The 22,697-nt window shown below is 35.2% G+C and overlaps 1 protein-coding gene and 2 long non-coding RNA genes across 3 annotated transcripts in view; 2 read left to right on the top strand and 1 right to left on the bottom strand.

The window, feature by feature from the left end:
* Positions 1 to 1,063: 1,063 nt before the first annotated feature.
* On the bottom strand, positions 1,064 to 3,630 carry LOC134249769 (uncharacterized). Its single transcript, XR_009988354.1, has 6 exons — positions 3,154 to 3,630; positions 2,732 to 2,798; positions 2,391 to 2,443; positions 2,074 to 2,182; positions 1,573 to 1,656; positions 1,064 to 1,113 (listed from the first exon to the last, which is right to left on the bottom strand). It is a non-coding gene; the product is annotated as an uncharacterized LOC134249769 (long non-coding RNA).
* A 788-nt stretch (positions 3,631 to 4,418) lies between these two features.
* LOC134249774 (uncharacterized) lies at positions 4,419 to 10,759 on the top strand. The gene is made up of 4 exons (XR_009988355.1): positions 4,419 to 4,678; positions 6,884 to 6,949; positions 9,299 to 9,364; positions 10,726 to 10,759. It is a non-coding gene; the product is annotated as an uncharacterized LOC134249774 (long non-coding RNA).
* A 10-nt stretch (positions 10,760 to 10,769) lies between these two features.
* Positions 10,770 to 22,697, top strand: part of LOC134249801 (uncharacterized) — a 34,844-nt gene continuing 22,916 nt past the window's right edge. The window contains exons 1-2 of the mRNA XM_062732170.1: positions 10,770 to 11,662; positions 17,229 to 17,534. Of these exons, the coding sequence (XP_062588154.1) occupies positions 10,831 to 11,662; positions 17,229 to 17,534 (1,138 nt within the window). The 5' untranslated portion in view covers positions 10,770 to 10,830. The remainder of the gene's footprint in view (positions 11,663 to 17,228; positions 17,535 to 22,697) is intronic.

Genomic DNA, 22,697 nt, shown 5'->3' with positions numbered 1-22,697 from the left:
CAACAGCAAAAGGATCGGTCGAGACGCCACCTTTCTCTTACTTGGGTATCAAGATCTGCAACTTACTGCCAGCAAAGCTCTTTCAGACTACCCTTGATCATGATTGTCTTATTTTTTCCACAATAATGTCCATGCACTTATTATTTAAGTTAGACTTGTACATATATGTGATATATAAATCAAGATTAAAATGTATGTGATTGCAGATTACACAACAAACCAATAAATGTTTAAACAATAAAATACATAACAGTTTTAATCTGTAATCAAGCATAAGAAAAAACTTTCATTGTCAAAAATACAACACTAGGTATATTTTTCTTATCTAACATTGAATTTGTGCAAAACAGTAGCAACTCAGATATTTCATCTCTAATAGCCCATCTCTGTTCAATTAATACATCCATAGGTTTGACTCTTTTAGATTATTTATTTGTCCTAGTTCTTCTTATGCTCTGCCTTTTAGAGTGCTTTGATTTGAGAATGTCACTTTTGGTGTCCTGTTCTTTGAAGACATTCTCACAATCATCAGAACACAACCTCAGCTTTCTAATTTCATAGATAGTATTATCTTTAGAATCATTTTTTGTACTATGAAGACGTAATTAATATTTAAAACTGCTTTTTCTTGCTTCTTCTTCTCTTCATGCCAAGAAGTTTTCAGCTCTGGAGAAGCACACCTAGCTCCTAATTTCTACAATAAACATGAAAATAAATACCCATTTGCCTATATATACATATTATATGTGTGCTTCCGGATTTATGCAATTGCATATATTAAATAGTAAAATCAAAATCTGAGTTGATTTTAAAATTATTATTTGACCTAGAGGAAACACAGCTCAATTTTGCTTAATTAAAAATTTACAGAAGACTACAAAAGATATGCCATTTTTTCAAATCTGGGTAATAAAGACAGATAATTATCTATAATTTCAGGCCAACGAGCTACAGATTTCGAAGCGTGTAAATTTTGGACTAATGATTTTTTTCACCACCTTTTTTTTTTTGGAGCATTTTACCTGCTTGACCTTGAACATGTTGAGGTGCCCTTTTCTCTGCTCACACTAATTCTTTCATTTAGCAGCAAGATACTATGGATATGGTAAAAAGCTGTCATAAACAAAATATGAAAAATTAATAACAGGTGTGGCTCTCCATAGAAAGAATATACAAAAAAGGAGAAAAATATACAAACAGGGTATACTTATGACTAACATGACTACGGCAAGAAGATAACATTTTACACAATGAAAAAAATTCTCTGTGTCATCTAGTTAAGTGAATTGCATAAAAAAAACATATAATTATATGTATAGATCAAATTTATAGACGACAAAATATGATATGAAACATACATAATGGTACCGTAGTCCGAGCACATGGAATTTGAAGATTTACAAAGTTTAGGAAAATGCAAAGAATAGCATTTACAGCATTTATCATATTAAGACACAAATATATATAGTTTCACAGCAGCAAGCTGCAGAATTTGTGGAAGAACATGTAAATTGGGGACTGGTGACTTTTTGCCATCTTTTTTTTTTTTTAGCAATTTACCAATGTATTTACCTGCTTGACCTTGAATATGTTGAGGTGCGCAGCCCTTTTCTTCATGTTCCTCCAGGATATTTTATTTAATGTAGCAGAAAGATACTATGGATAAAAAAAAATATGAAAAATTAAAAGCAGGTATGGCATCTCGTAGAAAAAATATACAAACAGATGTATTTATGATATAGAGCAAGTAGATAACATTCATACAATAATAAAATCCTCAAACTTTGTGATCTAGTACATATTATGATATGTATTATATTAAATTTAGAGACGACAAAACATGATATGAAATGGGTGTACATACTCAGAACACATGGAATTTAAGAGTAAACTTAAATGCAAAGGTTAGCATCTACAGCATTTAACATGCAAGTTATTGGGATAATGAACAAGTGATTTAACATAAAGTAAAATATATTAACAAGTTTTTAAAGTGGACAACAAATGCAAACTTCCAGTAAATGGTGGCAATCTCATACACAATAAGTTGTGCGACAAATGATTAGTTTGTACCTCATACTGGGTAGCCAAATATCTGGTCAAGTCACTTTCAGGAAGAGAGCCTCAGCAAGTTCAATGTTGATCATTCCCATAGCTACTTCAAACTTTTCTGGCACAATTTCTGAAAGAAAAGATGTATCTTGCAGGGATTTTTATTCAAACTAGGAATAATTCTCATGAATGTAAAAATTTGAAAAGTTTAAAGATGACCGACGAATACCAGACACAGAACAGAAAACTCGCTCGGGTCTTAAAATGGCTCAGGTGAGCTAAAATAAATCAATTCATGTGATTTTATTGATCTTATCAGGAAATTTAAGAAATCTTACCGTTGTGTTAATCTTCAAACTGCTTTTGTCATTTCTTGTGAGCATTTGGATTCCTGTAAATAATGCATGCATAATTGTGCATCATAGAACGTGATAGCTATTTTTAATAATTCATGCTTACGTATTTAACGTAACAAAATTATGCATAGCTCAGAATCCATTGCTATTGTATTTTTAGGTTAAGGAAAATAAGAATATAAACCTCGTATTGTCTACTTGGTATATATAGCATTTCAAGTTGTTGCAGTATTTTTTATACTCTAATGCTAAAAGGTACAAGTTAATAGAAACATTGTTTGTTTATTTGTGATAATAGAAAATTTGAGCGGTATGGTTCTCACCATTTTCACAAGCTGTCTACATAGCCGGCGTTATGGGGAATCGTCTCAGGCACAGTCCACACTGCAACTATTTAAATAATCAAAATAAGTGCTCATTATATTCTTGAGTAGGCATTAAGAAATAAATAAATAATTTATTACATTGTACAACACTCTCTGTAAATGCTGAACAGAGGAACACTAAAGTGACAAAAATTCTGAAACCAATCCCAAACGAGAAAATTCTGGTTAAAATCCATCTTTAAGTTAGATGGTTAAAAGTGTTAAATAATTACTACAAAATGTAAATAGCGCTTGCCCAAACGTTTTTACTGCCAGGCATTTTATGTGTACAGCCCAGACTAAGGAACAGTAACATTATCAGTAGCAGAGGCAATTATTCATTCAAGGACACATGATAAAATTTTGAACATTGTTCCTACCGCTAAACAGGGTCGTAAATGTCTTCATCTTCTGTTAAAACATAAATTCCATCCAAAGTTTATCATGCTTTTCCTTTTCGAGTAATTCTCTTTCGCCCCTTCCTCCCGTACAACATCATGATCAAGTTCAACATGGCTGCGTGGAACTCTCCAAAAAATTGAATTTCGGCGCGGTGTGTTGTTTTTAAATAAATTGCTTTTCGAGCCCGACTTCGATCCCGATGTAATTGTACTACAGTGGTAGTCGATAGAGAAAAAAACTAAGTTATATTCCACAGTTTTGAAAAATCTACATAAGGGTAAATAAATAAAAATGAGAAATAAATAAATTAAAATGAATAGGGTGCCTAAATATTTTTTTTTCAAAAATGTTTCAACATAAGTTTACATTAGGTATAAAGAATTATTTATGACATATTCAAAATACCAAAAATGTACTTAAACTTTAAGTATAAGCATATTTACTTTTACATGTCGATATTCTTAAACGGAATGTATAATTATCTCAATTAAACTATATTATTCTCGACGTATTTTGCATTAAATATGATTATACTTATTTGAAAACTGTATTTAATTATATCACAATATATCTCATGTAAAATATACCGTTATACATAAATTAAATTCAATACAAGAAATTTACTGGAGTAAACGAATTTATTAAATTATATTAAACGCGACTTTTCATGCAGTGATTGTGCCAGGAAAGATGAAACTTATGGGAAAACATCCTTAGGTAGTTTATATTCAAGTTTGTTCAAATCATGACCCCCAGAGGTAGGACGGGGCCAAAATGGCCGACCAACGTTTTACATAGAAATATATAGGAAAATTCTTTAAGAATCTTCTTCTCAAGAAAAACAAAGCCATAATTCATCATATTTTAATGGAAGCATTCTCAGGTAGTGTAGATTCCACTTTCTTAAAGTCATGACCCCTGGCGGTAGGGAAGGGTCACAATGGTTGACCAAAGTTTTACAAAGAAATATATAAGAATTTTTTTAAAAAAATCTTCTCAAGAATAGCAAAGCCATAATTGATCATATTCATATGGTAACATCCACAGGTTGTGCAGATTCATGTTTGTTCAAATCATGACCCCCAGGGGCAGGGCGTGGCACAATGGCCAACCAAAGTTTTACATAGAAATTTATAGGAAAATTCTCATCTTCTCAAGAACAGCAAAGCCATGACTGGTCATGGGACTACTTTGAAATTAAAACTTTTCAATAATAAACCAATTTGTATTTTTTCCTAGCCATAGTACTCAGGTAAGCGATGTGGCCCATGGGCCTCTTGTTTAATATTATGGGTTGGTATTTTAAAGACTTGACAAAATTCAGGTCTACATTTCTATGAATAATCTAAAATATGTCATGAATACAATGACATTAGTTTTCAAGACATTGAAGCTATACAGAAATATTTACTCATTGTACTGAGTTTATTTTGACAGGTCTCCCAGGATGTGCTGTTGAAGTATGTAAAGCTTAAGAAGTGGAAGAAGTCACCATTTTGACAGGTTTGACTAATTATGCTTAAATTTTGATTTTTATCTCACCTGAACCAAACGCTCAAGTGAGCTTTTTCTGATCACATTTTGTCCAGCGTCCGTCTGTCTGTGTACTTTTCTCATTTTCAACTTTTTCTCAAGAACTATGGGGCCAATTTCAACCAAACTTGATACAAAGCATCCTTGGATGAAGGGTATTTGTTCAAATTTGTTCAAATGAAAGGCCAAGCCCTCTTCCAAGGGTGATAATTATGAATTGGTGAAAAATTAATGGCATCTTTTAAAAATCTTCTTCTCCAAAACCATTGTGCCAGGAAAGATGAAACTCATTGTGAAACATCCTTATGTAGTGTATACTCAAGTTTGTTCAAATGATGACCCCCGGGGGAAGGGCGGGGCCACAATGGCTGATCAGAGTGATAGCATCCTCAGGTACTGTAGATTCAAGTTTGTTCAAATCATAACCCCCCGGTGTAGGGCGAGGCCACAATTGACGATTAAAGTTTTACATCGGAATGAATACATTGGAAAATCAAAGTTTTGAAAACTATTCTTTTTATGAACTATAAAGCCATGATTGGTCTTAACTTTATGGAAGCATTCTTACGGAAGCATAGTGTTAATTCAAGTTTGTTCAAGTCATGAATGTGAAGTAGGGGGTAGTTAGGGTGGGCCACTCTTGGAAATTTTTTTTTTCCAAGAACAGAAACGCAATGTTTAATCATATGAATATGGAGGCATCCTCAGGTAGTACAAAGTCTTACTGGTTCAAATGAGGGCTACCACGGTTAGGGCTGGGCCACAATGGAAGGGGAAGGGGAGGGGGTCAAATGAATAAATAGGGAAAGAATCATCTCCTCAAAAACAGTAAAGGCATTTGGTGTATGGAAGCATCATTGGGTATTTGGTAGTTTAAAATTTCAGATTCCCCGTCTAAACTACTCAATACCGAAGTGATTTCTTCTTTTATTTCCGCAGGCCCCTTTATTCTCTATATCTGAGGCCGATATTCGGCCCCGTTCCCAATGCAAAAAAGGTACCTTTTTTCCCAAAAGAAAGGTGTAAATTTCCCAATTTCCATAGCAAAATATTTAGTTAAAAAATAAAAGTCCATGAACCTTTATTGAAAAAAACCCTCAACTCAACAAACTTGCAAATGAAAGTGAAACTGTACTACTATTTGAATAGTTTGTGTACTACTATTTTAATAGTTTGCGCTAAATGCATTCTTAAACTGGTTCAGGGAACCAGGTTATTGTTTTTTTACAAAAATAAGTACTAACTATGAAAGCAGAGTATCTTGTCATGTAGTTTCAACAAAAAAAAATCATATTGGTTTCAAAAATAGACATTTCATTTAAACATTAGTAAGCTGCACCTAGAAACATACCCACGCTTTAGCATGTGCAGTCTCGCGCTGTATTGGTAAGCAAAGTTGTCCATGTGATCAAGGAAATTCGGGAGTACTTGACTAGCGACTGTCACTCAGAAAGACCTATAACTGCAATATTATCAACACTCAAAGATAGTAATGACAAAGCTAATGATTGATTGATTATATGTTGTTTAAAGTCCCTCTCGAGAATTTTACACTCATATGGAGACGCCACCACTTGCTGGTGGAGGGCTACAAATTTTGTCCTATGCTCGGCACTCAGGGCCTTTGAGCAGTGAGGGATCTTTTTCATGCCAGCACTTACTGCGACACATGGGCCTCGGTTTAAACGGTCTCATCTGAAGGACCAGTTTCAACGTCACACAGTGGGACTTGAACCCGCGAGGTAAGGATTGACTCCTTACTTTGCAACTCTAGAGCAGACGCTCTAACCACTGTGCCACGCAGGCGACGACAAAGCTAATGTACTTTTATAAATAGCCTACGTACCCATGTTTGTTCTGTTTAACTGTTTATTCAAAAACAGAAAGCAATATTTGAGGATTTTTTCTTAATGAATTTGGTAATCCAACTTTTCCCAAAATGAGGATAATTTTCCCAATTTGAATGGCCCCGGCCCCAGTCCCAAAAAGTGGTGTGAGAGCCCTGTTTCCTAGCCATAGGTCTCAGGTGAGCAATGTGGCCCATGGGCCTCTTGTTTAATATTACGGGTTGGTATTTTAAAGACTTGAGAAAATTCAGGTCTACATTTCCATGAATAATCTAAAATATATCATACAATGACATTAGTTTTCAAGACATTGAGTTTATATTCACAGGTGTCCCAGGATGTGCTGTTTAACTACGTAAAGCTAAAGAAGTGGAAGAAGTCACCATTTTGACAGGTTTAACTAATGCTTAAATTTAGATTTTTTGCTCACCTGAGCTGAACGCTCAAGTGAGCTTTTCTGATCACATTTTTTCGAGCGTCCGTCTGTCTGTAAACTTTTCACATTTTCGACTTCTTGTCAAGAACCACTGGGCCAATTTCAACCAAACTTGGCACCCTGTATCCTTGGATGAAGGGGATTCAAATTTGTTCAAATGAAAGGCCAAGTCCTCTTTCAAGGGAAGATAAATATGAATTAGCGAAAAATTAATTGCATCTTTTAAAAATCTTCTTCTCCAAAACCATTGTGCCAGGAAAGATAAAACTCATGTTGAAACATCCTCATGAAGTGTAAACTCAAGTTTGTTCAAATGATGACCCCCGCGGGTAGGGTGGGGCCACAATGGCTGATCAAAGTGATAGCATCCTCAGGTAGTGTAGATTCAAATTTGTTCAAATCATGACCCCCAGGTGTAGGGCTATGCCACAATTGACGATGGAAGTTTTACATCGGAATGAATTCATTGGAATATCAAATTTTTGAAAATTCTTCTTTTTAAGAACTATAAAGCCATGATAGGTCATATCTTTATGTAAGCATCCTTACGTAGTGTTGATTCAAGTTTGTTCAAGTCATGAATGTGAAGTAGGGCATAGGTAGGGTGGGCCATTATTGGAAATTGTTTTCCCAAGAACAGAAAAGCATTGATTAATCATAGAAATATGGAGGCATCCTGAGGGAGTACAAAGTCATACTGGTTCAAATGAGGGCTACCACGGTTAGGGCTGGGCCACAATGGGAGGGGAGGGGGTCAAATGAATAAATAGGGAAAAATCATCTCCTCAAAAACAGTAAAGGCATTTGTTGTATGGAAGCATCATTGGGTATTTGGTAGTTTAAAATTTCAGATTCCCCGTCTAAACTACTCAATACTGAAGTGATTTCTTCTTTTATTTCCTAGCCATAGGTCTCAGGTGAGCGATGTGGCCCATGGGCCTCTTGTTTAATATTACGGGTTGGTATTTTAAAGACTTGACAAAATTCAGGTCTACATTTCTATGAATAATCTAAAATATGTCATGAATACAATGACATTAGTTTTCAAGACATTGAAGCTATACAGAAATATTTACTCATTGTACTGTGTTGATTTTGACAGGTCTCCTAGGATGTGCTGTTGAAGTATGTAAAGCTAAAGAAGAGGAAGAAGTCACCATTTTGACAGGTTTGACTAATGCCTTAATTTAATTTTTTAGCTCACCTGAGCCGAAGGCTCAAGTGAGCTTTTCTGATCATATTTTTTCGAGCGTCGGTCTGTCTGTAAACTTTTCACATTTTCGACTTCATTTCAAGAACCACTGGGCCAATTTCAACCAAACTTGGCACACTGTATCCTTGGATGAAGGGGATTCAAAATAAAAGGCCAAGTCCTTTTTCAAGGGGAGATAATTAGGAATTAGCGAAAAATTAACTGCATCTTTTAAAAATCTCTTCAAAACCATTGTGCCAGGAAAGATGAAACTCATGTTGAAGCATCCTCATGAAGTGTAAACTCAAGTTTGTTCTAATGATGACCCCCGGGAGTAGGGTGGGGCCACAATGGCTGATCAAAGTGATAGCATCCTCAGGTAGTGTAGATTCAAATTTGTTCAAATCATGACCCCAGGTGTAGGGCTATGCCACAATTGACGATGGAAGTTTTACATCGGAAGGAATTCATTGGAAAATCAAATTTCTAAAAACTCTTCTTTTTAAGAACTATAAAGCCATGATTGCAATTTGGTCATATCTTTATGTAAGCATCCTTACGTAGTGTTGATTCAAGTTTGTTCAAGTCATGAATGTGAAGTAGGGAGTAGGTAGGGTGGGCCACTATTGGAAATCTATGAATATCAAGGATTTTTTTTCCCCAAGAACAGAAAAGCGATGTTTAATCATATATATATATATGGAGGCATCCTCAGGTAGTACAAAGTCATACTGGTTCAAATGAGAGCTACCACGGTTAGGGCTGGGCCAAAATGAGGGGGGGGGGGTCAAATGAATAAATAGGGAAAAATCATATCCTCAAAAACAGTAAAGGCATTTGTTGTATGGAAGCATCAATGGGTATTTGGTAGTATAAATTTTCAGATCCCCCCCCCGTCTAAACTACTCAATACTGAAGTGATTTCTACTTTTATTTCCCAGCCATAGGTCTCAGGTGACAGATGTGGCCCATGGGTCTCTTGTTTAATATTAGGTGTTGGTATTTTAAAGACTTGACATCAATAATCTAAAATATATCATACAATAACATTTGTCTTTTAAGACATTGAAGCTATACAGAAATATTTACTCATTGTACTGTGTTTATTTTGACAGGTCTCCCAGGATGTGCTGTTTAACTATGTAAAGCTAAAGAAGTGGAAGAAGTCACCATTTTGACAGGTTTGACTGATGCCTAAATTTAGTTTTTTAACTCACCTGAGCCAAAGGCTCAAGTAAGCTTTTCTGATCACATTTTGTCCGGCGTCTGTCTGTAAACTTTTCACATTTTCGACTTCTTCTCAAGAACCACTGGGCCAATTTCAACCAAACTTGGCACGCAGTAGTCTTGGATGAAGGGTATTCAAATTTGTTAAAATAAAAAGGCCTAGCCCTCTTCCAAGGGGAGATAATTATGAATTAGCTTTTTTATCTTTTAAAAATCTTCTTCTCCAAAACCATTGGGCCAGGAAAGATGAAACTCATGTTGAAGCATCCTCATGTAGTGTAGATTTAAGTTTGTTCAAATGATGACCCCGGGGGTAGAGCGGGGCCACAATGGCTGTGAGATCAAAGTTTTACATAGGAATATATAGGAAAAATCTTTGAAAATCTTCCTCTCCAGTACTACTGGGCCAGGAAAGATGAAACTCAAGTGGAAGCATCCTCAGGTAGTGTAGATTCAAGTTTGTTCAAATCATGACCCCAAGGGGTAGGGCGAGGCCACAATTGACAATTAAAGTTGTATAGGAATGAATACATTGGAAAATCAAAGTTTTTTTTTAACTCTTCTTTTTAAAAACTATAAAGCCATGATTGGTCATATCTTTATGTAAGCATCCTTACGTAGTGTTGATTCAAGTTTGTTCAAGTCATGAATGTGAAGTAGGGGGTAGGTAGGGTGGGCCATTATTGGAAATCTATAAGTATCAAGGAATTTTTTTCCAAAGAACAGAAAAGTAATGTTTAATTATATATATATGGAGGCAACCTCAGGTAGTACAAAGTCATACTGGTTCAAATGAGGGCTACCACGGTTAGGGCTGGGCCACAATGGGAGGAGGGGTCAAATGAATAAATAGGTAAAAATCATTTGCTCAAAAACAGTAAAGGCATTTGTTGTATGGAAGCATCATTGGGTATTTGGTAGTTTAAAATTTCAGAACACCCCCTTCCCCCCCCCCATCTAAACTACTCAATACTGAAGTGATTTCTTCTTTTATTTCTTAGCCAGTGTGCACAGGTGAGCAATGTGGCCCATGGGTCTCTTGTTATAACTGTGTAAAAATATACAGCAATGATAACTATCTATAGAGTCTCATAGTTCCCGTAGAACTTTCCTATCTAACACTTTGTTGCAATAACTATGAATTAGTAATGGTAGGAATGCAGATTTTATCATGATTTTTCTTCTGTAAAGACTGAATATTGTAAATACAATATCATAGCATGTCAGGTTTTAAAAGATTTCATGTTAACATCTATAAGAATCTGAACAATGTCACAATTTATATGTGTTTTAATTATAACTATTGCTTTGTTAGACAGGTTTAATTGAGAACACTTGGAGGCTGTAATTTACAGAGAGATCTCACTGACTGAAATCCACACAGGATTATAAAGTCACAGGAAAAAGAAATAGAAGTCTGATGTCAGCCATGTATACAGCAGTATTACACAAATCTGTCAGAGTGTCTGGGGTTAGTGGGTGTCGTCACATTACCCACGTGACATCAGACCGGGTCTGGATCTGTGATGATAAAGGCAATCTCATCTTAACAAACACGAGAGGTGACATTCTAGATAGTGTGACGGATTTACTTAAATATGGTTATGGAGTACATACAGTGACTCGGGATAGTGCTGTGATTTATATAGACAGACACCTTAACATCATAAAACTGTCTACAGATAAAGTAATGATCACAGTGATATCGGACACATCACCATTGAGACCACTGAGTGTCTACAGCTCCCCCTCCACTGGACACCTGCTGTTCGGGATGTGGAATACTGATACAGGGACAGGCCAGGTACACCGTTGCACTAACACAGGTAAACACATACAGAACATACAGTACGACAACACAGGTCAGGGACTGTATATGAGACCTAGATACATCACAGAGAACCACAATGGAGATGTTATTGTGTCTGACTGGCGCCATGTAGTGGTGACAGACAGGAGAGGCAGACATCGCTTCTCCTACAGAGGTCGTACATCAGGATCACGACTATGGCCATATGGAATCTGTACTGACGCGCTGTCACACATCCTGCTGTGTGATCCTAACACCGACACGGTACATATCATTGATAAAGACGGTCAGTACCTGGCACAGTTAGATACAGTACAACACGGGATAGACAGACCACACAGCCTGAGTTATGATGACAACACCCGCTCTGTCTGGGTAGGATCAAACCACAACAACACAGTGAACATCTACAGACTTATCTATGGAGGGGATAATCTGACTGGTAAGTTATACTGAAATATTATTATATGTTTGTTTACAATGTTTAGTGTGTACAATATATTATAGTCATTGTTTTGTATTTAATTATAAGACATTAAGGTTTAATCATACTGATTGTTTTAAGTGTAAATACATTACATGGTAAATTGAATTCTAACTTGTGTTATGTAACAAGAAATGTTTTAAAAAAAGGATATTAATTGATAAGTTGTCAAATTAATAATGATTTGATTTTCATATTAGATTTAATTAGACATGTTAGAGTTATTTGAATGTGTACTTAGTTGTTAACTTTGTTGTCTTTGACAAACTACACCTGAATTTGTACAGTTTGTCTAATGATTTGTAAACACGGTTAAATAACTCTCATTGATTCTGTCTTCTATTTGGGTTAACATTATATTTTATATTCCTCTGCTAGATGGTTTGTAGGTTAAATTCATAGATCACTACAAATGTCAGGAAATGGAAAAATAATTGTACAATTGGGGTTCATGAGTGTTGGAGGGGGGGGGGTAATGTCATAGACCTTATCATTAGATAATATATACTTTGAATACGTCATTCAATGTGTTAAAACAAAGTTCAATCACATTGACTACAAACATTTTGTACAGTATTGACAGTGAGATATAGACACCATTGATCATGTTGATATTAACACAGCTCTGTCTAGGAATGTAGTGTATTTCTGTAGCAGGTGTTCAGTAAATCTACACTGTGTACTGGGGTGACATTTTACATGTATGTTACATGGAGATTTTATGGTTACAATGAAACCAGATGCCAGAATTGTAGAGTTATATCAGTGTAACCCCTACCCCCCCCCACCCCCACCCCCCACTTCTCCACACACACACACACACACACACTCCCTCACCCTCTCCCTCCCTCCCTGACACACACACACACACACACAATTTTTCGGGGGTAGGTTTGGGTGGGAAGGAGGTGTCACACGGTGTCTCACTTTATCATGCTATTTAATCTATTTCTTTTAAGTACTGTTTTAGTGAAAAAACCCTTTTTGTACTGTATTTACACAATGTATTATGTTAAAGCCGCTTCATCCTAAACAGGCACATATTATCTTAAACAATTAAAGTTTGTCATTGCATACATTATATATAAAAAATAATTATAAGATTGATTTAATAGTTTATTACAACATGGAAAACATAGTCCAAAAACCTTGTTGACAAACAGCAGTTCCTGACGGGAAGTTAAGATCTGTATTGAAGTCACATTTGAAAGAATACTTTTATCGGTTATATCTAATTATGAAGAGAATTCAAACCCGAGTAATTTTTTTTTCCATTAGTAGAATCCTAAGTCATGATATATCTTTTAAAAATTAAGAAATAAACTGAATATAATCAATAGTGATTTTTAGATTAATATCATGCATATTTACAGAATAAAGGAAAATCAGATATTTTTAAAGATTTTTTAAAAAGTGTGTTTAGTAACGAGGGCTACGTGTTCACTTTGTTGTGGAAAAAATGCTCTGGTTTGTTCTTCATGAGTTATACATGTAAGCGATAAATTTAATTTTACGAAGGTGATTTCACGCAATGTAAACAAAGGATTATTTTTTGTGTGACCTAACAAAAATTATTTTTTTAACTTTTGAATTTTGATATCTTTAAAAAGAAAAAGACTTTGGGGGTGTAATTTGACAAAAGTTGAAATAATTTATGGACGCAGCACAGTTAAGGTTACAAATGGAAATATCGGCGATTTTTAAAGATAAAAAATACATACTTTATTAGGATAGGCGATTCTTTTTAGGAAGTCACTAATATCTAAAAAATGTATTGTGGTTTAAATCTACATGTTCGGGACATTAAGATTTTTTATTTAGACTTGTTGTGTGATGTCGACGTCACATGACTTTCGCAATTATACTTGCAGTTTAGAGGTCATCTATAAATTTCAATATTGCAAGGGCATAACTAAGTTAAAAATCTTAGTTTATTTTGTAATCCTTTTCAACATTATATGTAGTTTGTGAAAAGTGCTGCGAACCTATATAGATTCCCTTTTTTAATTGGTAAAATTTATTTTGTTGGACGGCAGGTTGAATATTTTGCTGGTCAGCTACATTTAGTATAGCTATGATTAATTTATTTGCCAGATTTCAAGAGGTTCGCAGCACTTTTCAAATATCTTAATGCTTCTTGAGTTTATGTGTAAAAATTTGACAAGATACATTGAGGGTATGCCCTTGCAATAAATCGATTTATTAGGGTCCTTATGTTACTTTTTCAATGAATCTGCTTACAAACACACGATAGTATCGCTTGTCTGGAGAATGCACGTACAGTTTATAAATAAAATACTAAAATAGACATCGCATCCAAGTAAACGGCTTTTTATTTTATTGCAAATAATATTTTATTAGAGAACAAAAGACATTTTTCATTGTACAAAATACGACTTGATCAGCCTCTCACTGTGTACAAACTGCGTCATTTTTGCGTGATGACGTCACATTGACAAGTGCATTGCGATCGATGCATCGTTTATATACTGTTGTATGGGATTTAACAAACGACAAAACTACATGTAATAGTAAGTTTGTATGTCGTATACAACTATCCAGCTGTTTGAAATAGCAGATAATTTCATTTTCTGGTATTTTGGAGACCTTATATTATGTGTGACGTCATAGTAAACATTTCCCGTACAAATTAGGCCCCGCCTCCTTACTGTAACCTTAACTGTGCTGCGGACAATTATTAAGCAAGAAGAAAAACTAATATACTTTTTTATCGATTAGAATCAGACCAAGCGGCTTTAAAAAGTGAATGATTCTCAGGAAGAAAAATGAAAGAAAACAAGCAAATGTGATGTGATGTGGCCCCTGGGCCTCTTGTTAAAACTTCTTAAGGTTGATAAGATGACGCAGTTAGTTTTTAGCTCTACTGGTCAGAGACCAGAAGAGCTTATGCGATAGTAATGCGTCCAGCGTCCGTCCGTCTGTCTGTCTGTCTGTAAACAATTTTTCAAAATGCTACTCCTCCTACAGTTTTGGTCTGATTTCAATATAACTTGGCACACAAGTAGACTACACAAAGATACATAATTCTACGCATCAGTTTTTGATTTCAGTGAACATTGTTGCCATGGTTACTAAAAATAATAATTTCTGTAAAATTGTTTCAAAATGCTACTCCTAAAGTTTTGGTCTGATTTCAATATAACTTGGCACACAAGTAGACTGCACTAAGATAAATAATTATATACATAGGGTTTGATTTCAATAAAGGATGTTGCCATGGTTACTAATATAGAAATTTCTGTGAATTTGTTTCAAAATGCTACTCCTCGTACAGTTTTAGTCTGATTTCAATATAACTTGGCACACAAGTAGATCACACTAAGATACATAATTCTGTATATCTGTTTTTAATTTCAATGAACGGTGTGTCCGTGGTTACTAAAAATAGAAATTTCTGTAAAATTGTTTCAAAATGCTACTCCTCCTACAGTTTTGGTCTGATTTCAATATAACTTGGCACACAAGTAGACTGCATTAAGATCCATAATTCTATTTATCTGTTTTTGATATCGATGAATGGTGTTGCCGTGGTTACTAAAAATAGAAATGTCTTTAAAATTGTTTCAAAATGCTCTTCCTCCTACAGTTTTAGTCTGATTTCGATATAACTTGGCACACAAGTAGACTACACTAAGAAGTAAGAACATAAAGAGATTTTATCAAGGATCATTATTCTATTTATTGCTGTTGTTAAGTTTCAATTTCCAACTGCTTAAGTACTTTTCTCTTCCTTGCTATAAGTACAAACCAGTAGAGCTTCAGTCTTGACAGAGACTTCTGCTTTATTAGCAGAATAGCTCACCTGAGCCGAAGTGAGCTTTTCTGATCACATTATGTCCGGCGTCCATCTCTCTAGCTGTCCGTCCGACTGTAAACTTTCCAAATTTTCAACTTTTTCTCAAGAACCACTGGGTCAATATTAACAAAGCTTGATACAAAGCATCCCTGAGTGATGGGGAATTCAAATTGTCAAAATGAAGGGCCAAGTCCCCTTACAATGGGAGATAATCAAGAAAAGATGAAAATAGGGTGGGGTCATTAAAAAATATTCCTCTTAAGAACCACTTGGCCAGAAAAGTTGAAACTTATGTGGAAGCTTCCTGGGGTAGTGTAGATTCTAAATTATCAAAATCATGACCCCTCGGGGTAGGATTGGGGCACAATAGGGAATAGGGAAGTTTTATATATAAATATATAGGAAACATCTTTAAAAAACTTCTTCTCAAGAAACACTGGGCAGAAAACCTGACACTTATGTAGAAGCATCCTGGCGAAGTGTAGATTCTAAATTGTTAAAATCATGACCCTCGGGGGGGGGGGGGGTAGGGCGGAACCACAATAGGGAATCCAAGTTTAACACTGAAATATGTAGGGAAAATCTTTAGAAATCTTCTCAAGAACCAATGGCAAAGGAAAAATGAAACTTACTTGGAAGTATCCTTAGAAAAGGAAAATTCTAACCTATTAAAATCATGACCCCTGGGGATACTAAGGACGGGGTCACAGTAGGGGATCCTAGTTTAACATAGAAATGTATAGGAAAAATTCTCTAAAAATCATTTCTCAAGAATCAACAGGCCATGGAAGCAGAAACTTGTGTTAAAGTATCATGGGGGTAGTGTTGATTCTAAATTGGCAAAATCATGACCCCGGGGGGTAGGGCGGGTGTTGCCACATTGACACAATAGGTAATCCACGTTTAACATAGAAATATATAGAAAAAAAATTAGAAAATTTCTTTCCAAGAATTACTGAGCCAGTAAAGCTGAACTTTATGTGGAAGCATTCTAGGCAGTGTTGATTCTAAATTTTTTAAATCCTGACCCCGGGGAGGGGGAGGATATGGCCTCACTTTGTATTACAAGGGGGTGGGGGATGTGGTTGAACGAAGGATATGGAAATAACGAACAGTATTCAATCTCAACGTACATTAAACAATACAAAATAAGAGCAGAGCAAACACGGACCTCCAAATCATCAGAGGCGGGATCAGGTTTCATGGAGGAGTAAGAATCCCCTGCTGACCAGTCACACCCGCCGTGTGCTCGTTGTCATGATCAGGAAATAACGGAAAAAATCCGTCGTCAATTCAGTGTATAAATAATGGACTAACAAAAAAGGCATCTCCGAAGTTACTCAGGTGACTCATGTCGCCCATGGACCTCTTGTTTCATGAGTAAAAGACATAACAATTTTCTGTTGTTCTTGTATTATCTAGGTTTGTAAACTTTAAACAGAGGAATTAATTATTTTTTTTGTACATAAAAAGTGTAATTTCAATCCTTGTTCTTAGCTCATGACATAAATCATATGACCAAAGCAAAAAATCAGATATTATTCTGGGACTGAATTAGAAAGATAAGACATGAAAATAACAGATCTAGAGTAACATCTTTTTTTCCCTGGAACACCTGTAAAGTGCATTTAAAAAAAAATTCAAATTCTAGTGCTTCATGCATGTGTTTTCATGTCTATTCTGACAACATTCCTGTTTTTGTTATAGATCCAAGCAGTGATGATATAAATAAAGTGGATGAGTTGAAGAAGTTTCTGAGAAAGGAGAAGACAACTGTTTCCCATGCCAGAGGGATTCTTGTTGGATGTGCTGAGGCTGGAAAAACAACGCTACTGAAGCGATTAAGAGGGCAAAGTCAGAATGTCAGCAAAGCTACAAAGTCGTCCAGGGGACTAACAACACTGTTGAAGAGATTAAGATGGAAACGCCAAGATGTCAGTGAAGTTACAGAGTCCACCAGGGGGCTGGAAGTCCATCAACATGTCTTCATTGTTAGAGATGGAGTTTTAGAAGGTAGAAAAAATTCTGAGACATATTTAAAGGACAAATTCAATGGACACTTTTCAAATAGATATACTTTTTAGCTCACCTGAGCCAAAGGCTCAAGTGAGCTTTTCTGATCAAAATTTGTCCGTTGTCTGTCGTTGTCGTCATTGTTGTCGTTGTCGTTGTTGTAACTTTTCACATTTTCATCTTCTTCTCAATAACCGTGGGGCCAATTTCAATCAAACTTGCTACAAAGTATCCTTGGGTAAAGGGGATTCAAGTTTGTTCAAATGAAGGGCCGCGCCCTTTTCCAAGGGGGATAATTATGAATTAGAGATAAATTAATGGCATTAAAAAAAATCTTTTTCTCAAGAACCACTGGGCCAGGAAAGATGAAAGTCATGTGGAATCATCCTCAGGTAGTGTAGATTCAAGTTTGTTCAAATCATGCCCCCCGGGGGGGGGGGGTAGGGGGGGGGCCACAATGGCCGATCAAAGTTTTACATAGGAATATATAGGAAAAATCTTTAAAATCTTTTTTTCAAGAACCACTGGGCCAGGAAAGATGAAAGTCATTTGGAATCACCCTCAGGTAGTGTAGATTCAAGTTTGTTCAAATCATGACCCCAAGGGGTAGGGTGGGGCCAAAATGGCCGATCAAAGTTTTACATAGGTCCTGGAATATATAGGAAAAATCTTCTTCTCTAAAACCATTGAGACAGGAAAGATGAAACTCCTGTGGAATTATCCCGAGGTAGTGTAGATTAAAGTTTGTTCAAATTGTAGGGTGGGGCCAAATGGCCAATAAAAGTTTTACATAGGAATATATAGGGAAACCTTTTAAAATCTTTTATTCAAGTATTTCAAAGCCATGCCTAGTGATATTTATAGGTTATCATCCTCAGGTAGTGTAGATCCTATTTTTTTTTAATTATGACCCCCTGGGGGTTAAAATTCAAGCCCCTCTTAAACTTTCAGTTCTGATCTGATTTGTTCTTTTTCCTAGCCAATTGCTCAGGTGAGCGATGTGGCCCCTGGGCCTCTTGTTTGATTTTTTTTATGAAACCCAGTTTTAAAGTTCTAAACTATTCAAGATATCTTCATCAAAATTTATACGCTGAATACACGTTACATGTATGTTGCCTTACTAATGAAGCCTGGACGGGGTATTCATGTCCTTTGTCCTAGATCCTCTTATGTTCAGTCTAGAGCAGCCAATCAGGGAACTGGAAAATATTCAATCATCATATAATAAATACTGTAGATTCCTAAATATACACGTGGAATTAATTATCATCATATAATAAATACTGTAGATTCCTAAATATACACGTGGAATTAATTATCATCATTTAATAAATACTGTAGATTCTTAAATATACACGTGGAATTAATTATCATCATATAATAAATACCGTAGATTCCTAAATATACACGTGGAATTAATTATCATCATATAATAAATACTGTAGATTCCTAAATATACACGTGGAATTAATTATCATCATATAATAAATGCTGTAGATTCCTAAATATACACGTGAAATTAATTATCATCATTTAATAAATACTGTAGATTCTTAAATATACACGTGGAATTAATTATCATCATATAATAAATACCGTAGATTCCTAAATATACACGTGGAATTAATTATCATCATAATAAATACCGTAGATTCCTAAATATACACGTGGAATTAATTATCATCATATAATAAATACTGTAGATTCCTAAATATACACGTGGAATTAATTATCATCATATAATAAAATTTAATACTGTAGATTCCTAAATATACACGTGGAATTAATTATCATCATAATAAATACCGTAGATTCCTAAATATACACGTGGAATTGATTATCATCATATAATAAATACTGTAGATTCCTAAATATACACGTGGAATTAATTATCATCTTATAATAAATACTGTAGATTCCTAAATATACACATGGAATTAATTATTGCGTAATTTTGCGAGAAGCACCACACACGAAATTAAAGCTGCTTAATCCAAAACAGGCACATATTATCTTAAACAATAAAAATACGTCATTACCTATATAATATATAAAAATAGATAATAAGAATGATCTGATAGTTTATTACAGCAATCCTTAAATGGAAAACATAGATCAAAAACCTTATTGACAATCAGAATTTCCTGACGGGAAGTTAAGATCTGTATTGAAGTTACCTTTGAAAAAAAAATATTTATCTGTTATATCTAATTATGAAGATAATTCAAATATGCATATATTTTTAAAGAATAAAGGAAAATCAGATATCTTTAAAGATTTTTTAAAACATAAGTTAATTAACAAAGGCTAAAATATTGTCTGTGTACAGGTATAAGTGCTTTTTTGTGAAAAAAATGCTTGAATTTGTTCTTCATGACATATAATCGATAAATTTAATTTTTCGAAGGTGATTTCACACGATATCAACATAGGATTTACTCCGATTATTTTTTTTTGTGACCTAACAAAAATAATTCTTTTAACTTTTGAATTTTCAAGTCTTTTGAAAAAAAGACTTTGGGGACATGATTTGACAAAAGTTAAAACAATTTATGGACAGTTATTTTTCAAGAAGAAAAAGGAATATATTTTTTCGTGATTAGAATCGGTCTAAGCGGTTTTAAGATACTCGCTTTTATTTTTATAGTGCTGAAATCTTTTTTAAAACTCTTGATTGACCGTTCATTCGCGAATTCTTATTCAAAGGGGCATAACTCTGTCAAAAGAAACTTGACCTAGATATTTATATGATCAATCTGTATACCAACATTTCATTTCAGTAAGTGCAATGGTTGTGAAGAAAATGAAGGAAACTTAGTTGACCAATAGGCAGACTGGTTGACAGACCGACCAACTGACAGACAGCAGCAAAGCAATATACCCTCGATTTTTCAAAAGGGGATATAAAAAAATTATTATTTATATAATGAACACATATATGTTGATTTAAAGTTAAAGTCAATGGACTGTTTGTTCTCAATCCTCAGAAATGAAAAAAAGAGATAAGGCCTAAAAAATAATAACTTGGTTCTCAGGCTCACCCGCATTTTATTCAACAATTCGCATTACCCATTTTTATCCTCAAATAATAAAATAAAATTTCTCTCATGCGCTCGTAAAATACCCCCCCCCCCCCCCCAAAAAAAAAAAAAAAAAAAACCAAGAATTCCTGACTGCATTTTGACTGCATTTTAGAAATCAGTCAAACGTTAAACAAACATCAAGATGATCCAAATTTTTGGCTTAGTTAAAAACGCAAATATGGCTGTCAAGTACACAGGATAAAGCATCAAGATTAAGATAAGTTATGATGGCATTGATTTCAGTGCAGATTCATGAGGAATCTACTTCCACGGTACAAAATGGGGTTTTTTAAGGTTTTCCAGGCTAGAACTTGATCAATAACATGATCAAAGATGGCTCCTTCAACCTCAAAACTCGAACGTCAGCAGGATTCACAGATTTCATGTAGCGTGGTAAACCAAAGACTGAGGGATTAGACAAAGTTTAATAAAATTATAAGCACTATTTATAGACCAGCATCACTGTTGGGTTCTGTAAGTTTAACACATCTTGTTAGCTCACCTGAGCTTTTCTGATCACATTTTGTCCGTCGTCCGTCCGTCTGTCCGTCCGTCTGTCTGTCTGTCCGTCTGTAAACTTTTCACATTTTCGACTTCTTCTCAAGAACCACTGGGCCAATTTTGACCAAACTTGGTACAAAGCATTCTTGGGTAAAGGGGAATTAAATTGTTAAAATGAAGGGACATATCCCCTCGCAAGGGGAGATAATCAAGAAAAGACAAAAATAAGGTGGGGTCATTAAAAAAATCTTCTTCTCAAGAACCACTGGGCCAGTAAAGCTGAAACTTATGTGGAAGCATTGTGGGGTAGTGTAGATTCTAAATTGTTCAAATCGTGACCCCCGGGGGATGGACGGGGCCACAATGGGGAATCAAAGTTTTACATAGAAATATATAGGAAAAATCTTTGAAAATCTTCTTTTCAAGAACCGCTGGACCAGAAAAGCTGAAACTAATGTTGAAGCATTCTGGTGTAGTGTAGATTCTAAATTGTTCAAATCATGACCCCCAGGGGAAGGGCGGGGCCACAATTGGGAATCAAAGTTTTATATAGATAATAAAGGAAAAATATTTGAAAATCTTCTTCTCAAGAACCACTGGGCCAGAAAAGCTGACACTTATGTGGAAGCATTCTGATATAGTGTAGATTCTAAATTGTTCAAATCATGACCCCCGGGGGAAGGGCAGGGCCACAATGGGGTATCAAAGTTTTACATAGAAATATGTAGGAAAAATCTTTGAAAATCTTCTTCTCAAGAATCACTGGGCCAGAAAAGCTGAAACTTATGTTAAAGCATCCTGGGGTAGTGTAGATTCTAAATTGTTCAAATCATGACCCCCAGGGGAAGGGCGGGGCCACAATGGGGTATCAAAGTTTTACATAGAAATATATAGGACAAATCTTTGAAAATCTTCTTCTCAAGAAACACTGAGTCTGGAAAGCTAAAACTTATGTGGAAGCATCCTGGTATATCGTATATTCTAAATTGTTCAAATCATGACCCCCGGGGGAAGGGCGGGGCCAAAATGGGGAATCAAAGTTTTACATAGAAATATATAGGAAAAATCTTGGAAAATCTTCTTTTCAAGAACCACTGGGCCAGAAAAGCTGAAACTTATGTGGAAGCATCCTGGTATAGCGTAGATTCTAAATTGTTCAAATCATGACCCCAGGGGGAAAGGCGGGGCCACAATGGGGAATCAAAGTTTTACATAGAAATATATAGGAAAAATCTTTGAAAATCTTCTTCTCAAGAACCAGTGGGCCAGAAAAGCTGAAACTTATGTGGAAGCATTCTGGTATAGGGTAGATTCTAAATTTGTGCAAATCATGACCCCCGGGGGAAGGGCAGGGCCACAATGGGGTATCAAAGTTTTACATAGAAATATATAGGAAAAATCTTTGAATATCTTCTTCTCAAGAATCACTGGGCCACAAAAACTGAAACTTATGTTAAAGCATCCTGGGGTAGTGTAGATTCTAAATTGTTGTAATCGTGACCCCCGGGGGATGGGAGGGGCCACAATGGGGAATCAAAGTTTAATATAGAAATATATAGGAAAAATCTTTGAAAATCTT

This window comes from Saccostrea cucullata, unplaced genomic scaffold, assembly GCF_032062105.1.
Source record: "Saccostrea cucullata isolate Sc308-1 unplaced genomic scaffold, CSIRO_AGI_Scuc_v1 ctg4187, whole genome shotgun sequence".
In the NCBI taxonomy this organism is placed as follows: Eukaryota; Metazoa; Mollusca; class Bivalvia; order Ostreida; family Ostreidae; genus Saccostrea; species Saccostrea cuccullata.
Note: the sequence above shows the minus strand (reverse complement) of the source record. Positions and strands in the feature narration are given on the sequence as shown.